Source organism: Orbicella faveolata, unplaced genomic scaffold, assembly GCF_042242905.1.
Source record: "Orbicella faveolata isolate gen_17 unplaced genomic scaffold, um_ofav_v1 contig_47, whole genome shotgun sequence".
Classification (NCBI taxonomy): domain Eukaryota; kingdom Metazoa; phylum Cnidaria; class Anthozoa; order Scleractinia; family Merulinidae; genus Orbicella; species Orbicella faveolata.
Genome location: NW_028301577.1, coordinates 6,461,229 through 6,478,505, shown reverse-complemented (window position 1 = coordinate 6,478,505; position 17,277 = coordinate 6,461,229). Strand labels below are relative to the sequence as shown.

Sequence of the window (17,277 nt, the reverse complement as noted above, 5' to 3'; positions counted from 1 at the left end):
CAGGCTTGGGCCGAGTGAGGGACCACTGCCGAGTTGAATTCCGAAGATTGTCGGAACGACCATCGATATACTTCAGAAATAATCCACTTAAAAGTGCGCGACTCTCTGGCATATTCAGAGATTAAACGAGTAGAGAGGACGCGTGGAAACGAAATGTCTGCTGAAAATACAGCACATATAGACAAGCAAACGCCAGAGTTTTTACTCAAACTATCAGTTCTTGTTTGAGCACATATGCACGGGGATTTAAGGTATTGATCACCAAGGGGAAATAATCATAACATTGATATGAATTGTCCTAACTAATACAACAAGAAATATGTGCAGACCAGAGAGGAGAATTTGTATTTTGACACGAGTTCAAAGCGATAACGTAGGTATACCGACTAGCCGCACGCATACGTTTAAAACCCCATGATAATGGGAGAGGTAGTAAAGTTCCAAACCAAAATCTGAATTTTGGTAAGCGGTGGACACCACTAAAAGAAACAACAATACTAGCAGATGGGAGTTGGTGTGACGGTTATTTTACTGGAAAATGACGGCCTTACAATGATAACTAAAGGTGCTCAAGAGTACACACACCTAGCAGTACCTTTTGGGAGTAGTACCTTCTTCTTAGTTCTGCTGGATGTTGGTGTTATCAGAACTTTCATACTGCTTATAAGCCCCTCCTCCGTCGCCCGTTTAAGGTGATTCCCCTGAAATAAAACTGTCAATAGATTTTTGTTCAAACTTTGTCCAATGAATATTTATCATATGAGAACTTTAATAATAAAATAAACAAGGGTGTCCATGCTCGTTAAGAAGTAGTGAGGCATTGAAAATCTCCCATTTTAGCATTATTTAAAGCTTATTACAAGAACGCATTCCAAGTTATTATAAACTCTTTGTGAGCCCAGACTCATGAAAACACGCTTCAAACTACAGTCAATACTTGTGTCGGACACAAACTTTTTAAGTTTCATTTTGACAGACAGCTGAATCCTTGTTAAATATTGGAACCAAATTGCTTGCCACGGCTATCAAACTGCAAAATAGAAGACTACAGTGCAGCTGCTATTTTCCTTATTTATTCAATTTTCAACAATAGAAATCAGATCAGTCTTCTCTCACGCAAAGCTAATGATGAGTTGATTAAAATGACTGGAAAAAAATTTGGGGTGCCCCAGCTCGTTAGTGAGCTATAGCCATTTTTCAACTGACAGAACTCAATATCGAGGCAAATCCGCCATGTTTTCAATGTGCGCGTGCACGAGCGCGCGCAAATGACGCCATAAATTATGCGCAGTAAGGATGCGCAATGCAAATGTGAGGAATCACCTTGAGCCCACCCAAAACCCCTTATGAAATAAAAGCTGTACCAACCCACCGCTTAAAACTGGAATTTTAAGGTATTTTCAGATGCTATGTAGGCGAATGAACAGTTTAAAACACTTTATTAAAAGCTTCACATCTACTTTCTTTTTATTACGTCGATACACTGTGAAGGAAATAGCTGGGGAGAATTAAGAAATCCATCATAATGTAGCGGCAAACTAACTGTAAATGTATGGAAATCTTTGATATGAAAGAGCATATAGTCGAACGACATTGTTATGTAATAATTGGAATTTTCTTTTTGGCTTCGCTTTCTTTTGCTTTTCCGAGTTGACGGTGCACTTTATATCGGGGTTGTGTTATTTCGCTGGTTATTCAGACCAGAAGCATATAAGACAAATTGGATTTTAAGTGTAGCCACGTTACATTCTGGTACCGAATCAATGCATGTACCATGTATCAATGTATGTACTACGTACCACGTGCTGGTACAGAATCAATTCATATTCTAGACTTGCCGGGCGAAACTATCACTCATTTTTAGCCATCAAGTATAGGGCTTAGTCAATGGTGGTTTTTGGGTCACATGACCTGTCCCGCTCTTGCGGTGTGCTACTTGCGTTGCTCTTGTCGAGTCGTTTTTCTTCGGCTATGCTTAGTGGCTGTTGACCCCCTAGCCTGCGTTACAAGGAAATTAATTAGAGAAGCCCGCACGCTGGGTAATTGGTTATTCGTATAGAAGAATGCACTACAGTTCAAATGTAATCTAGTTGTAATCCATCGCTTCAGATGTCAGTTCGACAAACGGAATTGGTCAAAGGTCCGTGGGAAATAACAACGTCCGGCATTCTGTTTCCCGGGCTCTCTCTCCTTTGAGGAGAAAGACGGGTGTTTCTCCTCAACGTCAAGGGAGGCAAAGGAAAGGGTTCCTGGGGTCAAGGTGGTTTAATCTGACGCGATGTTCGTCATAAACAAGACAAAGTTAAATGCCTTTACTGGAGGAATGGCTAATGTCAAAAGGTCTTATTTGGCCGAGGATTGAATCAGTTACATTTTCTTTCTTTTCACTACTACTGCGAGCATGTTGATAGAGAGGTTGAGATTCTTCACTTGGGTGATTTCGCGCGTCAACCTGTAGGAGCTGGACTTGGCCCTTCTCGTATCGTTCTCTTTCTAATTGTTTGTTAACAGATGAAGGACAAAATGTTTCCCTCTTAGTAAGCGCAGTGTTCTCGTTTTCTCCTTTACTCTTCAAAGTAAGGTGACAGAAGAGAGGTTCTCGTGAAAAACTTAAGTTGGTCTCAACTGTGATTCATTTTTATCCTGTCCCTCAAAGAAGGAGAAATTCCCTCCCTCGTTCACAGTCCCCAGTTCCACTGTAGGCACAGACTTTCGCGCGGAAGGAGTCGCGGAGGCAAGATCGCCACTGTCCCCACTGCTCTGGTTATTCTGTATATACAAGGACGACCCTGCTCTTAACTTGCATTGCATCAAAAATATCCCACTTCTGGACCTCCTCCTGTAGGAAGCTTGTCTCGGGTTTACGTAAGCCATTGTACAGCCAAGCCCGAATTCTACAAGTCTATACGACGTTTCGAATATAAGCCAAGGCCACGGTTTGGGTATGGCAGCTCCGTCGTTAGAATACATGTTGTGTAAAACGAATATCGAGTACAGCTTCAACACAACACAGGTTATGCCCAGGAATACAGTTATGTAAGTTATCTTGACGAGTTTCGCCACGTTTGGAGGTGGGTTGAGTCTAAAATTTCCATTTAGGCCGCTAAAGCGGCGAACTGACGACCGTGATTCATGCACAGATTTGAGAATGATTCTTCCACTGTAAATAAAACTCACGGACAGTATGAAGCTTAGGAGGATGAAAAACGTCTCGCAAACGATGCTGAACGCTTTCCAGTCCGCGTACATTGATATCATGACTTCTGCTATCAGCGTGAGCGCAAAGTGGAATGCGATAACGCAAGTCACAAACTTGACGCTCTGTAACTTTCCAGGGTAGAGTTTTAACTTTGACAACTGGAGAAACGCTAAGTGGACAAGGAAGAACGAGGCGGTAATGCACGGTAGGGCAATACCAAACAATGTCCTGGTCAATATCACTGGGCAAGTGCCAGTTGGTAAGAAACATTCTTCGGACTCGTAGGGGTTGATAAAAAAGAACGCAGCTCGTGTGGATCCAAATAGAAGAAGAAGCGAGCTTATTGCCAACGCAAGGAGAGGTTTTCGTCTGTGTTTGCTTGCCGCCAAGTCAATGAGGGACCAAAGCGCGTATAGCGCGAGAAGAGCAAACATGCAACCAAGCCCTGCCCAGTGAAGGTCCCAGGCCCATTGCCATGTTTCCCTCGCTTGGTCCCAATGTGGCAGGGGCTCGAAGGCAACTTCAAACGTGGGTTCCACTTCGGGGACACTTGTTTCAGGTTCGCTAGTTGGAGTAACGTTTGTCATCTTGGGTACCCCTGAAGAAGATAAAGAAAAGAGATGAATTAGTCAACGGAAAATATCAGAGTGAAGTACTCACTGGATGGCTTATTGAGTCAAATCTGAGTCTTCACACGACTCTTTTTTATGACAAAGTGTATTCCCTATGTTAAAAGTACGTTGGTGAAGATTTGAAAACAGATGAATCGTGTAATGGTCTACATTTTTCTCACTTGCCTAAGACAGAGCCATTTATTGTTTTTATCGAGGTTTAATTTTCGCAATTTCAGGGGGGAAATGGGGAATAAACTACGCGAAAATATCGTCATGGTTTAACGCTATTCAGTATAAGAGCCTACATTCGATATGACTGAGGAAGCGGCATACTTAGAACGCGAGACCAAAACAGCTTCACTTGCATAGAGTTCATTCATTCATGTCCTTTTCAAAACACAGACTTACCAGAATTTTTTAAACACAAAGCGACATTTTTCAGTTCAGTTTATAAACGCGTTACGCCATAACTTGTGCCATCAGCGTTAACGCTGCAGCTATAGTTACAGCGTTGTGTTTAGATTTCAATTGGCATCAGCACCAGTTCATTTGACCCACACACGTGTCACATAATGAATAATTTAGTGTACATGGCAGTGGCCGTTACCATTAGAACTATAATTAGGACGAAAATGAAAGAAAGCAATTGGGTCGACACAGTTAACAATGATTGACAATGAAGTAACGAGGTAATAAGCGAAAAAGGCCTATTACAAAGATAAGGCGGATAAATTAACGTCTTTTAACGTTACATGATTTACCACAATGAATTTACAAGTGCTGGTGAAAATGGCAGCTATGTTAGTGTGACCACAAGCTTGCCAAAATACAGCTTGACTCAGCATAAACTTGCTAGGCATAAATATGCAAAACTGATATAAATTGCGATCGGAGAAAGCGCTGACCAGTTGGCAAGAGCTTTATCTTGATCAGAAGACTTATAAACTCATCGATAAAATAGACAGGATGTCGTAGCCAGAAACGTGAGTAAAGTTTCGCGGGGCAGCAAAACTAAAATAATAAAGTGATTGTCTTTTAGCGACGGAACTTTTAGCTTAATTACCTTGTCGGTCTAGCAGTCCAATAAAGAAAAGAAATGTAAAGTAAATTAAAATTTAAACAGCTTTTTTTATGAACTAGTTACGTCAGTTCAAAACAAAAGAACTAAAGACGAGCATATTCACTAAAAGTTGAGTTTACCAAGAAAATTTGGGATTCAAAAGCAGTTACTATACCCTGTCTATATTTAGTATTCAAATTGTCCTGAATTTCGCTTTTACGAATCATTTTATCCACATTGAAATTCCATAAGGCAATTGATTCATTAGTCTCCTTAAGGGGGGCCAAAAAAAATTAACAAATTATTTTCTTTTTCATTATCCCGAGTAAACAATGTTATCTTTTAGCCAAGAGGAAGCTATTACTGCATCTGTTTTGTGGTTCGTGCATGGGATTCAATACTGTATCGGTCAAACCTTTCAAGATTTTTGTTCTTGGCTTCAAATTATGAACACCAGCCTAAACGTCTTTACGTCTTTATGTCTAGAAGCAACTAATTTAATCTCTCGAAAATGTAGTTGTTTCTCCTGATAAACAGGACAGGAGAGGAGAGGACCTGTGGGACTATGAAAAACCGTAGAAACGTAACTATTAATTTTGCAGAAAGGGAGAAAGTCAGTAACATGTTGGGATAAACATATTTGTGGCTCATTGTTTTTTTTTTTCCATTTGAATTGAAGAATATTCAGTTTTCGTGCCTTTGGTGGGAAGCCAAATTTGTAAATTACTTAACTATTAATCATATTTTGTCTTGAGATGGTTTCGTGTCATCATCCATGGTTGTCTGTAAGGCCAGCCCACACATTTTTTTAGTTCCTTGCACTTAGTTTGTTCTTCGTTTTGTCTTGATTTTTTAATTAGCTTTTAACAATTGTTTCGACCCGATAGATGCTTCGGCAGTCTTGCTGACCTTGGTTGAAATCGAAGTGTACCATACTCCTCTCGAAATTACAGTTGGGCTAAATTAAACAGAACTTCTATTAATAACGCTTCTTAAAAAGCTCTCCTTTGAATAAATATAGATACCTGTTTTAAACGGCGAATGAATGCTTGGCCACCTTTTGTGAACTCTGCCTTAATGTATGAGGGACAGCGAGCCAAACGTATTTTAAAACTATTTTAGCAGGTGAACAGGAAGTCACTCTAAATTTCGTTATTTGCAATAGTACCTACTAGGGCCGTGGAAATTAATTATTATGCTCAAATTTTTCACCATTGTCCATAATGTGGACAAAACGAACAGCCTCTCGTGTTACTCGTGCACGTAGCCACAGGCCGTGAGAAGTTCCACGTTTTAATGAAAGACTATATTTATAAGTATAAAGGTTTCTAAGTGTTTTATCACTTGTAACATCTATGAAATTTTAATCATAAGGGATATTGGAGCGGGCATCACGAGTGATAGAAAATTCAAATTTCTCTCATTCTTATACGATTTATATGATCAATTTACATGTAAATTGGTGTTAGAAAGTGAATGGGAGACATATGTCATGCTTGTGGTAAGTGTCACATTTCACCATGAAATGGTTACTAAAATGATTCCCAAAAATAACCAAAATCTTAATTCTCCTAACAACTTCAATACTTTGCTAAACAGATGGGTGATGAGAATTAATTGACAAATCATCAACTACGGAATACACAGTTGAGGTCGGAAGTAAACTAACGAGTTACTTTAGGATACAGACGTCTTTTCCTATTGGTACAGTAAAATGCATACCCTCGGTAGCTAAAAATAGCTAAAAACGTGCACCATGTATCGGTCGTTCCGTCTTACTTCCGGCAAATATACTGCAAGCATGAAGCAACTAGTCTTATATTGAGAAAAAGGTCAGCAATTTGCAGACCAAAGATGACAGGAATTGTTGTAAAGAATTTTCACCCAGCAGAAGAGTCGATGTATTGTTTTTGGCATCCAGCCGCATCATCCACTAGTGTTTTCAACTAAAGTCGATTTTCACTTGGGATCGCTACTTTGTAGCGCCGTTACACTCTTTTTTCCCTTAAGAGTATTATGTTTTTCCGGCCCAGGCTGATTATTCTTATTTTTCTGCCGATTTTAGGCTGAAAATATTCTTGTGAATATTCTTAGATTATGGCGTATGGCTTTTGCTTTTGATAGCGCTGAAGTAATTTCCGAGCCAGACTGCAAGCAATAAACCCTGATGTGACGCACATCACTCACACTCCTGGCAGAAATGTCATAACATCGAACATACAGCTAGTGCTGTTTTTGTTGTTTTTTTAACTAGTTTCGCCGTTTAGAGAAGGATGAATATTATATGATTTACTACTACGTAATTGTATCGTAGTTGCAAATTTCCAACACACAAAATTATATGATTTTCACACGCTCAGCCTCAAGTTTATTCTTAAAATATTCTTAAAATTTCGCAAATTTCAGGCTTCTGTAGTCCTTATAAAATATATTCTTATAAAAATTAAAACGAGTCGACTTAAAGCTTCGCAATATTCCACCAAACCCTCAAACTAGCATTTAAAGGAACGCATGAAAATCAGTATTTGGAGCTTGATTAATTAAGATCAGGGAGAACCAAGTCGAAAACTGTTGCAGCGGTTTCTTTTGAACAACTAATATTTACATTCGTATGGGAAAATACTGTTCTCGTAAAAGTTCTGTTTCCTGATAATATAGCGCAGACTCTTCCAGACCCATTACAAAACGGAAGCCGGAAATTGGATGTCGGAGTTAATGGAGTTTTGATGGCTGGTCTAGCAATATTCCAAAAAATGGCTTGTCCGGACAACCTTACGAGGCATAATCTTTATTGTCTCTTTTTTGCTATTGTATCGTTTTATTCCCAGTCTAGTCACCGGCGGGGTTAACCGGGGATAATCCCCAAAATAGACTATACGGGCGAAGCTGTGCCCGCAGGGGGTACCTTTTTCTGGCTGGAGGTATACAAAAGGGCAGGGATTTCACGAACTGGCCCGGGTTATTCAAGAAAAGGTGTATAACGCTATCCACCGCATAAATAACTATCCAGTGGAATGCGTCGGCCTGAAGTATAGAAACACGTTACGCTAAGTAGTTAGGTATTTTATAGGCCCATTCAAAATATCGAGAGCAATTGCACCTAACGGCTTTGAAGTGATTGAAGTTTTTTAAGTAGATACTCAGTCCAAGGTTATAGAAAGAGGATGTGGTGTGTCTTCTGTGTCTTTTGTCGGTATGTAAAAGGGCTAACATTTTCTATGGATGGCAGATTTAAGGGTTATCTTTTCTATAACAAAACGATGTCTATTGGGTGCAGATCCGGGGCCCCTTTCTCAAAGGACCGGTAGTTACCGGTCCCGAAACGTTGTTTTCTGTTTGCCGTGTTTACATTCGAGGTCGAGATATTAATATTTTTGAAATTCAAACAATAAAGGTATCAGGAAACGAAACAGAATGGACTGGTTTTGAGCTACTCCCGCTCTACTATTCCCTTCAGTTGATTTAGATGTTAAAACATGGCTTTGGTTCCGTTACAAAGTTACCGGGACTTTCGAGAAAGGGGCCCAGGCCACCCGTTTCAAACTTTGTTGGGAAAACCTCCGCACCAGTACCCTGCACCCTATAAAGGGAACTGATTTTATGTCGGGGCAAAATAATCGCTGAAAAGAACCCGACTGATTTGGCATCTGGTCAATAATATCTCACGGAAACGTTTAGCTGTCATCAGTCAATCGAATATCAAGCAATTACTGTTTGCCCATCAAAACGTGCACTAAAAGTCACGTAATCGAATCAATGTGAGCCCCTGCCATTTATAGATATAGAACATTCTCAGCGTGAAAACATTTGGTAAACTAAACAACAGCGAGTGACATGACATCAGTTTTTTTTTTCTAGATTTGTCTGCGGCTTAAGTTCTCAAAGTTCTTAAGCTCTTTGCTTTAGAATAATCAGAAATATTTCAAAACTCTGCACGAGATTTATAAGCCGATATGGTGTGGGTACATACACACTATCACTGCGGTATCAGTCACGCAAAAGGCTCGGAATGGTATTAAAATGATTTTTAGCCCTGGGATTCATGGCTGTACCTAAAGCCTATAGCCTATAGAGTCTAAAAGATTAAAAGAACCAAAAAACTGAGGCTAGCTAAAGGCTAAAACTAACTGAAGACGAAGACGCTGTCGGTGTCTGACAGAAACTACAAACAATTAATATTATTGCTGTAAAATCAACTTGTACCGCACCAAGAGAAAACAATATAGTTAGTACACAATAATCAACATTAGAATATAATTCTCAAGTGGAGTGGCGTTTACTATTTGACAGTACAAATTGATTTATTATTGCTTTCTTTGTTAACTTCACTGGCTTTCATCAAGTAATTATTATGTACCACTGAGAATGTAAGGAACGTTTTGTTTTAGAAAACGTGATAACCGTTATCATTGAAATGAAAAGCATTTCCGTCTAGTAGAGACTGCTATGTTTTTTATAATTCGCCGCCTCTCTCGGGTGTCGACTATGGTTTGCTCGACAAAAGCGAAAACGACTTTAAATTTATCAACAGAACCCAGAAACAGCCCAGATAGTCACAAACGACGCACAAAATTTAAAGTACACATAACGGCTTACAACGGTAATAGATGAAGTGAAAAACACTTACCTCTTTTTTTTCGTATCAGAACTTAAGCTTCACCGCCCCATTCGCCAAAACATTTACGAATTCTTTACGTTGCAATGATCGAAAACTGACCCTGTAACACAGAAATAGGATAGAACTAGATTCAGTTATTTCTTAATCAACGTATTGCTCTGAAATGCTTAAATACTATTTTCTCAGTGCGTATCTACATGATTATAACTGACCTAAATTTGATTATTTTCCACGCAGTAAACAGTTACCTAAAATGCGGGGTACCCTGCCGAGACGTTTCGCGAAATGTGTGGCGCGACAATTGAATCATTCATGAAACGTGATCATCATATAGCGATTTACATGAAATTGCCGGTATTGATACCATGAAGATACCGGTAATAAGTAATCTCTTTTAATTACTACTTTATGACCAATATCAGTTTCTCAGGGCGATCCTGGTCTGTAGAATAACCCATTTCAGTGCGGGGTCCTGTGACAATAAATTGCTGTTAGATATCATATATGCGTGCACTTGCAAGAGACAACGAGGGGGGATGGGTGGAGAGTTTGTCCAGCGTCGCCAGACAGAATTCGGTGACACAAGTGACAAGCGAATGCATCATTGATTAAGCACTTTTGTTTTCTGATTCAACCCTGTTATCCACAGCAGACCCTTTTTTTATATTATACTCGTTTCAAACAAAAGCAGCATCAAACATTAATGTGGGATCGACCTGGGGCTCTGAGAAAATTTCGGTCCAAAAGTCTAACAAGTGTTCTTGATCTTGAGCGGGACAGAAAACGAAAAAATCTATCATAGGATCAGAATGACATTTTATTTCATTTTCCTGTCAGATATGACCACTGAAATCATATAAACCACGAGAGGCACTGGGAACAAAGGTTGGCGCACCCTTAGGCGGTATAATCAGCACTGCTTTGTTTTAGTATCTGAGTCGACAATAGATAATTCAGAATTTTCTTTTTATCCGGTCGTTAGGAGTTTCTTTAAATTTTTGACACAAAGCCACTCTTACAAATTTGATATTAAACCCAAGTATCTACTCAGTTCATCTTCAACGGAATGGAGAGTTCGCGAAAAAGTAACACGCTTGTGAATCGACACAGCGATGTTACATTTAGAATGAACCTAAATATAGGATTACATATGATAATAAAGCACTGAGTGAGCCCTGAATTAAAGACTAATTTGTTCTGTTTTGGCTACATACCAAGCACGTTAATTATAGGACCCCATCTTCTCTTTGAATATCTTCTTTCGAATATCTTTCTTTACTTCGCCGGCGATTTCTGCAACTTGTTCGTGAATCGTCTACATTCAGTAAGAGTGACGCGAACAGAGCTATGAAATGATAATTTACGACTTCTACAACACCCCCGCCACCCACTAAACTGGTGCGCATTATTTTAAGACGTGACGCTGGAGAACTCCCGATCCCATCACCTAAACCTTAAATTAGGAAGATAGTCAAATATTGAAACATCTGATGTCACGAACAAAGTCAAACAAAAGCATTGCTTATCGTACGCGTTGACTATAATAAATTGTCAACTTGGTATTTGAATTCTCAATTGCTAGAACAAACACACAAAAAAATATCTAAAAGCTCGTCTTCAATGGTGGCAACGCAATTCATTAAACTTGCTTCGCGTTTTTACTTCCTCCCTTCGGACATCCTTTTCTGACGGTGCTCTTTGAGGTAAAGACAAAGATTTCCTTAAGATTATTGTATGCATGTTTACTTTTCTCACGTCAAATATGAGATAACATGGTTTGCGCGTACGTGAAGAAGTGATGAGTATTTTTTGCGACGTCATGTGATTTAAATGCGAGATATTTTGGAAACCGGCATTACCACCAAGACAGCATTTAATTAATCATATGAACCAGGATCATGCTTGTAAAATTGGGAAAAATGTCCTGGTTACGTACCGTACATCAGTAAATAGTAATGGCATTGTTCAAAAATAGCCAACCGATCGAAGAGAGGCACTGGGAACAAAGGTGGGCGGATCCTGAGGTTGTATTTGTGTTAGTATCTGAGTCGACAACAGATAATTAAGAATTATATATCTTTACATCCGGTCGTTAGAAGTTTCTTTAACTTTGTACACAAAAGCCACCCTTACAAATTTGATATCAAACCTAAGTTTCAATTTCATCTTTAAAACGAAGAGGATCGAGAGTTAAATTCGCGACAGTGTATAATGAGCTTGGGAATCCACACCGGGGATGTTACATTTAAGATGATCGTAAATGGGAACACATATACCGTGTGGCGCGAAACTTTTTTCCGGTTTTGAAGTTTTGCGATTTTTTCGTTTTCTTTTTTTTTTTCTTTTTCTTTTTCTTTTTTACCCTACGACCCGCAAAGAAAAGTTCACGTCAAAAATTTCTCTGCAAGACGACGAAGTTGCCCTCGGTACACTACAGGTGTGATAATCAACATCAAGTGGTACCGTACAGATTGCTAATCGGCAATCCGTTGCAAGAGCAGTCAGTCACAGTAGCGCAAGATGTAGTTGTAACAGAGCAGGGTCAGGGCTGAGGCAACGTTCATGGTTAGATTCTCTTCCTAGGTACTTAGAGTGTTCATAATGACTGCATTTAGACACAACCCTGCATGAGATCACGAAAAAATGGCTGAAGCAAGTACCTCGGTTTGCCTCATATGCTGGCTACGGCCCCGTAGAGAGACGCTGATTAGATCTCTGCATGTTGTTTCACTTGGTGATTGCATGTAGGGTAATAAAAAATGCAATGTTGTAATTCCAACTAGGGAAACTTCCTGAAAATCGCAAAACTTAATACCCAGCAAAGAAAAAAAAAACAGTTCTTTTACAGTCGCAAAAATGAGTCCCAATAAAATACAAAAAAATCGCCGATCCGCAAAATTGAACTCTCGCAAAAATTTCTTTTCATACCGGCATAATAAAAGTTCTGAGCAAGCCCTGAACACTAAAACACACATTTATGATGTTTAGGCTACATACCACGTTATTTTAAGAACCTATCTTCTCTTTGAACATCTTCTCTCGAATATCTTTCTTTACTTTGGTAGCAATTTCATGGTGTTCGTGTGCTCTTCTTTTTCCTTCTTCCCGAACATACAGAAGCGGCTATCTTTTACCCATCAATCAGATAAGAATGACGCAAGCAAAGTTATCGATTGTTATTATTTACACTTTGCACACCCCCGCCACCCACAACACTGGTGCGGATTATTTTAAGACATGAATCACAACTTGGCGAACTTAGACCTTTCATTAGAAACGAAAAACAAACTTAGAAACATCTTTTGTCACGAGCACACTCAAACCAAAGTATTCGAATTCTCAATTGTTGGGACACGCAAAAAATATTTAAAAGCTCGGCCGGACAACCTTTTCTGTCAATGCTCATTGATTTAGATACAAATATTTGTCATGATCTGCATTCATTTATTTACTGTAGCCATGGAGACTTACTTATCATATATGCGTGTTGACATATCTTACGTTGAATAGGAAGTGACATGCTTAACGTGAAGAAGTGATAAGTACTTTCTGTGGCGTCTTGTACACAACATTAAAAGAGAGATATTTTGGACACTCAGTGCTATTTTGGTCAAAGACGGAGCGATCAGCTAATGAAGTTTTGGCAGACTAGTGACAAGTTTATGTTATCATAGTTTTATATTCGATCTGTTGTTTTTGCTGAAATATTCTTGTACGTGAGTTGCATTTTAATCTGATTTAAAGGTGATGTTACGCAGTCCCCCCGGGCGACGCAATTTAACATCTGAACTGTGAAGCACCTTTTACGTGCAAACTATTAGGTAAACGTAATACAGCCTCTTCAGTAAACAAGGAAAATTCTTTCTTTTGAAACCGCTGTTTAGCTCAACTTGAAAGTTCTTAATATGAGGTTCTTGTATAAGCAATTGAACGCATCTCCACGGAACATGAAGGAGCATCTTATATGAAGTGCTCGCAAGTGAAATCAATTTCCTTTTTTTCTAAAAATATATCGTGTAAAGTGAAATTCATGTCAGGACGTTGACAAACAGTGCATTTGTATACTAAGTACAACTATAGCTGAATAGCTTTCATTTAAATGATCTCGTACAAGTTTTATCGATATATAGCTCTTTTTTCCCTTTACACGGTTAGCTTTCGAACAAAGTTATCTTATTTACCCATGCGCTATCTTTTTTTTTAAATCCTTTTCTTTTATGGGAACGTAAAAAGGTCCTCCTCTTGTTTTCTGTCCTTTTCAAGATGTGCTTTTCTTGTTAATGAATTTCAGTTAAATCTAAGACTAAATCCTGATCAATAATAAAATATACATGAGCCTGTTCAGGAATAGCAAATTGAAAGTGCTTTCAGGCTTGTTATGGAGAAACAGACTTATTCTTTAAGCTTAAATTTCCAATAAGCCTAACACCGAGGTACGGGTGTAGAAATCTGCCGCTCTTTGTAGAACTAAGGCACCAATCCGATAATATTTTATACTGATACTATTGAGGTTTCTCTCGGTGTTGTAGTTGCCAAAATTTCTGTCGATGTTTTCTGTTTAACATCTGCTGTAGTTAATCTCTCTATTTTGAAGAAAACATGAAAACAAAAAAACAGAAATGAAAATTTGGCGGAGATAAGATTTCTCGTTATTTTCTGGCAGAGCTGATCATGCAAAAGTTGTCAGGCCACAGCCTTTAGTTATAACTCAGTAACAAATTAATGCTGTTTCGCTCGACAGAAATGACAGTTAAATTTCCCGTTATTCTCGGGTTAGGGCTGACGGTCGTTTGATATTGCAAAGCTTAATACATATTTCCATTATTTCTTCCTTCTTATGTGGGAAGCATGTTGTTTTCTCCTTAGTTTCCATGTATTAGTATCAGGGTTCAATTCGATTTAATTTGAAAACGATAATATCTGCATAAAACTTGTCTTTTTTCACTCTGAACGACGGTATGGATTTCATAAACATCCATTATTACATTGAGTTACCATGATAACAGAAACAAAAAAAAAATGTCTTATTGCTTTTGCTCTAAACGACGGTACGGATTTTATAAAGAACCATTATTACATTTAGTTACCATGATAACAGACACAAATCTGTCGAATATCTGTGTTCTAGTTTACAAAAACAATAAATGCTGAGAATAGCTTCACATATCCAGTTAACTTCGAAGCCTACCTTCAGTTTTTCACCAACAAACAATCAAAATGAAAACCTTTTCCTCTATATTACCGAAAGATGCATGTCCATAATGAAATCGTTTCGTTTTCGTGAACTATATCAACGATCAAGGTATTGGATCACAAAAACATTTAGTCACGAAATGCTGAGCATTATGACAACGAGGTTAGTGAGACTCTTCTGATGTCAATGCTCTGAGCAAAATGAGCGCATGAGCCTGAGAGGTCTGAGAGGACACTAACGCAGAAATGAAAAGCGAAATTATTTACAGCATACACTGAAAAATAGGGTATTGTTTAACTTTTGCTTTTTTATCGTTGTTTGTTTGGTTGTTTAATCACAAAGTGAAAGCTATCATTAAAGAAAATTCATTATTTAAGCTTCGTGATTTCTCACGAAATGCGGCTGCATAAGTGTACTGAGCCTGAAACATTATAAATGATATCTTTCCACAAGTTTATGACAGGAAGCCAAGTGCTTAAGAAGCCTTAAGGAGCCACTCTCTGTAACCTATCACATCGCGCAGAAAATGCTCTCACGGACACAAAACAGCAATACTAAGAGTTGCTTCCGCGTCTCTTTGCCGAGACATCACAGATACTCAGATAGGCGCCCCTTACAGACTCCATCACTTCAGCAAGGTTGAGCATCGGGTCATCAATGTAGATCTAACGCCCAGGTGGGGCGGGGGGGGGGGTACTCCCATGTGCAAGCTATATGGGTACGTGCCGCAGTGAAGGGTATGGTTTTCAGGCAGTTTAGCCAGGGATAGGGTATAGAAATCAGACATTTTTGGTCTAGAATAGGGTATGATTTACCGGGAGAGCGGACAGTGTAAAAATAATTTAGTCTAAAACAGGGTTCTTTACCGAGGTTCTATAAATAGAAGTTAAAACTCGGAAGTGACTTTGTAATATATTGGTTTAGTTAGCGTAAGTTGGAATACGATAGCGATAAAGTTCTGCATAAAAAATAGCTAGCCTGGGATGGGGTAGGGGTTTGTGGTACCCAGTCTACAATAGGGTTGCAAAATCAAACTGATCATGGTCTAGTATAGGGTGTCCCAGCAGTACACCACTACCAAAAGATCTACAGAGTGCCTCCCCCCCCCCCCCCGATCCAACGTTTTAAAAGTTTATTGTTGGTACCCTTCTGTTTGACTAAGCTACTAAACAATAAGTACAGGCGGTGAATCTTTTTGGTAGTCAATATTTTACTATTAAGTAATTATTTCCTGTTTTCCGAGTTGGTGCCCTGGGAGGCCGGAAAAAGTTCAAAAACAATTTATCGAATACGACACTCAAGCTCTGTCGCACTGATTCAAGTAAGTGAGTTTTTAGATCAAGATACGACTAGCGTTGTCATCTCTGACTTCCTCTTGCACTCCGAAAATTGGGTCAAAATTGTTGGAGGGAAAAGTTTAAATTAGATGGTCTAAAAAGAAAGAAAAACTAAGAGATGGCAAATTGGTATTTTCTTGGCTTGAAACAGCTATTAATTGTAAGTAATAAAGGTTATCCCAACTGCTTAAGTTTTGTATATTACTGCGATGATCAATCATGTCTTCAACTCTTTCTCCGAAGTTCAAATATATGATCATTATTTCAACTAGTATCTTCACCATCAACGAGTATATCATATTACGAATTCACAATGTGATCAGCTCCCCGTTGGCTTGATAACTCAGCTGGTAAAGCACTGCACCGGTATCACGAAGGTCATGGGTTCGAATTCCGTTAAAGCCTGAATTTAGTCAGGCTTGAATTTCACAGGATCAATCATGTCTTCTTATAAAACATATTGCTTCTTACCATGCTTGTGGTTCTTGCTCAAATGCTATCTATATCGCAGAGTCATTTTGTAGTTTTTTGACGTCCAATCGAGCTTACAACTCAGTGCACCTTAAACATCAGCAAAGATTGTTTTAGTTTGCTGTGAACATCGAGTTATATGCCTCGACGTTCGGAAGTTCTTCCGAAATTGCTACACTGCCAATTTCCGCCTTTAAAACTTTGCTTCGAAAAGGATGCTTGTGGTAAGCGAAGTATTTCCGTGTGCTAAGCAAGGAGGAAGCAAAGTTTGCGGATAATGAGTTGCTTGTTAATGCATTTGACAAGAAAGATAAAAAGTGATGTCAATTGACGTTTCGATGCATCAAACATCATTCTCAAGATTGTGGTCGTTAATGTCAATATCCAGGTTGTCATAGTAAAAAGAAAGGTAATTTGAGAAATTTGTTCAGTTTTACAAGTTATTGTCTTCGTATCTACTTTTTAAGAAAAAAAAAATGTTCTCTGGATTTTGCTTTGTTCTCAGTGGCACCTCGATAATGAAAATAATTGATTTGCTGGCACCCAGATTTGACCTGCAATTTCAGAATCCTACGTACCGACCGAGATAAATTTTTCGAAAGAAATACGAGCATGTTTCCCATTTGCCAAAATACCACCTGAGTAGGGCAAACAAAAACTACTCTTACCTTATCCACTCCAGCCTGGAATTGTCAAAAGTTAGATGACCACTTTGATGCCCCAGTTTTATAGAGAAGTGTTACTTCCACGTCATTAGTCATGAAATGGCTATATATGGCTATGA

At 38.8% G+C, this 17,277-nt stretch overlaps 1 protein-coding gene across 6 annotated transcripts; it reads right to left on the bottom strand.

Annotated features, from left to right (window-relative positions):
• Positions 1–1,420: 1,420 nt before the first annotated feature.
• LOC110052048 (proline-rich transmembrane protein 4-like) lies at positions 1,421–17,198 on the bottom strand. 6 transcript variants are annotated; one of them, XM_089279371.1, is made up of 3 exons: positions 17,162–17,198; positions 9,501–9,591; positions 1,421–3,797 (listed from the first exon to the last, which is right to left on the bottom strand). In XM_089279371.1, the coding sequence occupies exon 3, from the start codon at positions 3,784–3,786 to the stop codon at positions 2,611–2,613; it is 1,176 nt and encodes a 391-aa protein (XP_089135497.1). In that variant the 5' UTR covers positions 3,787–3,797; positions 9,501–9,591; positions 17,162–17,198; the 3' UTR covers positions 1,421–2,610. The 6 variants fall into 6 exon arrangements, with proteins under 6 accessions (XP_089135497.1, XP_020613832.1, XP_020613830.1 ...); XM_020758173.2 differs by lacking the exon at positions 17,162–17,198 and adding an exon at positions 14,680–14,789; XM_020758171.2 differs by lacking the exon at positions 17,162–17,198 and adding an exon at positions 10,706–12,393.
• Between the last annotated feature and the right edge of the window lie 79 nt (positions 17,199–17,277).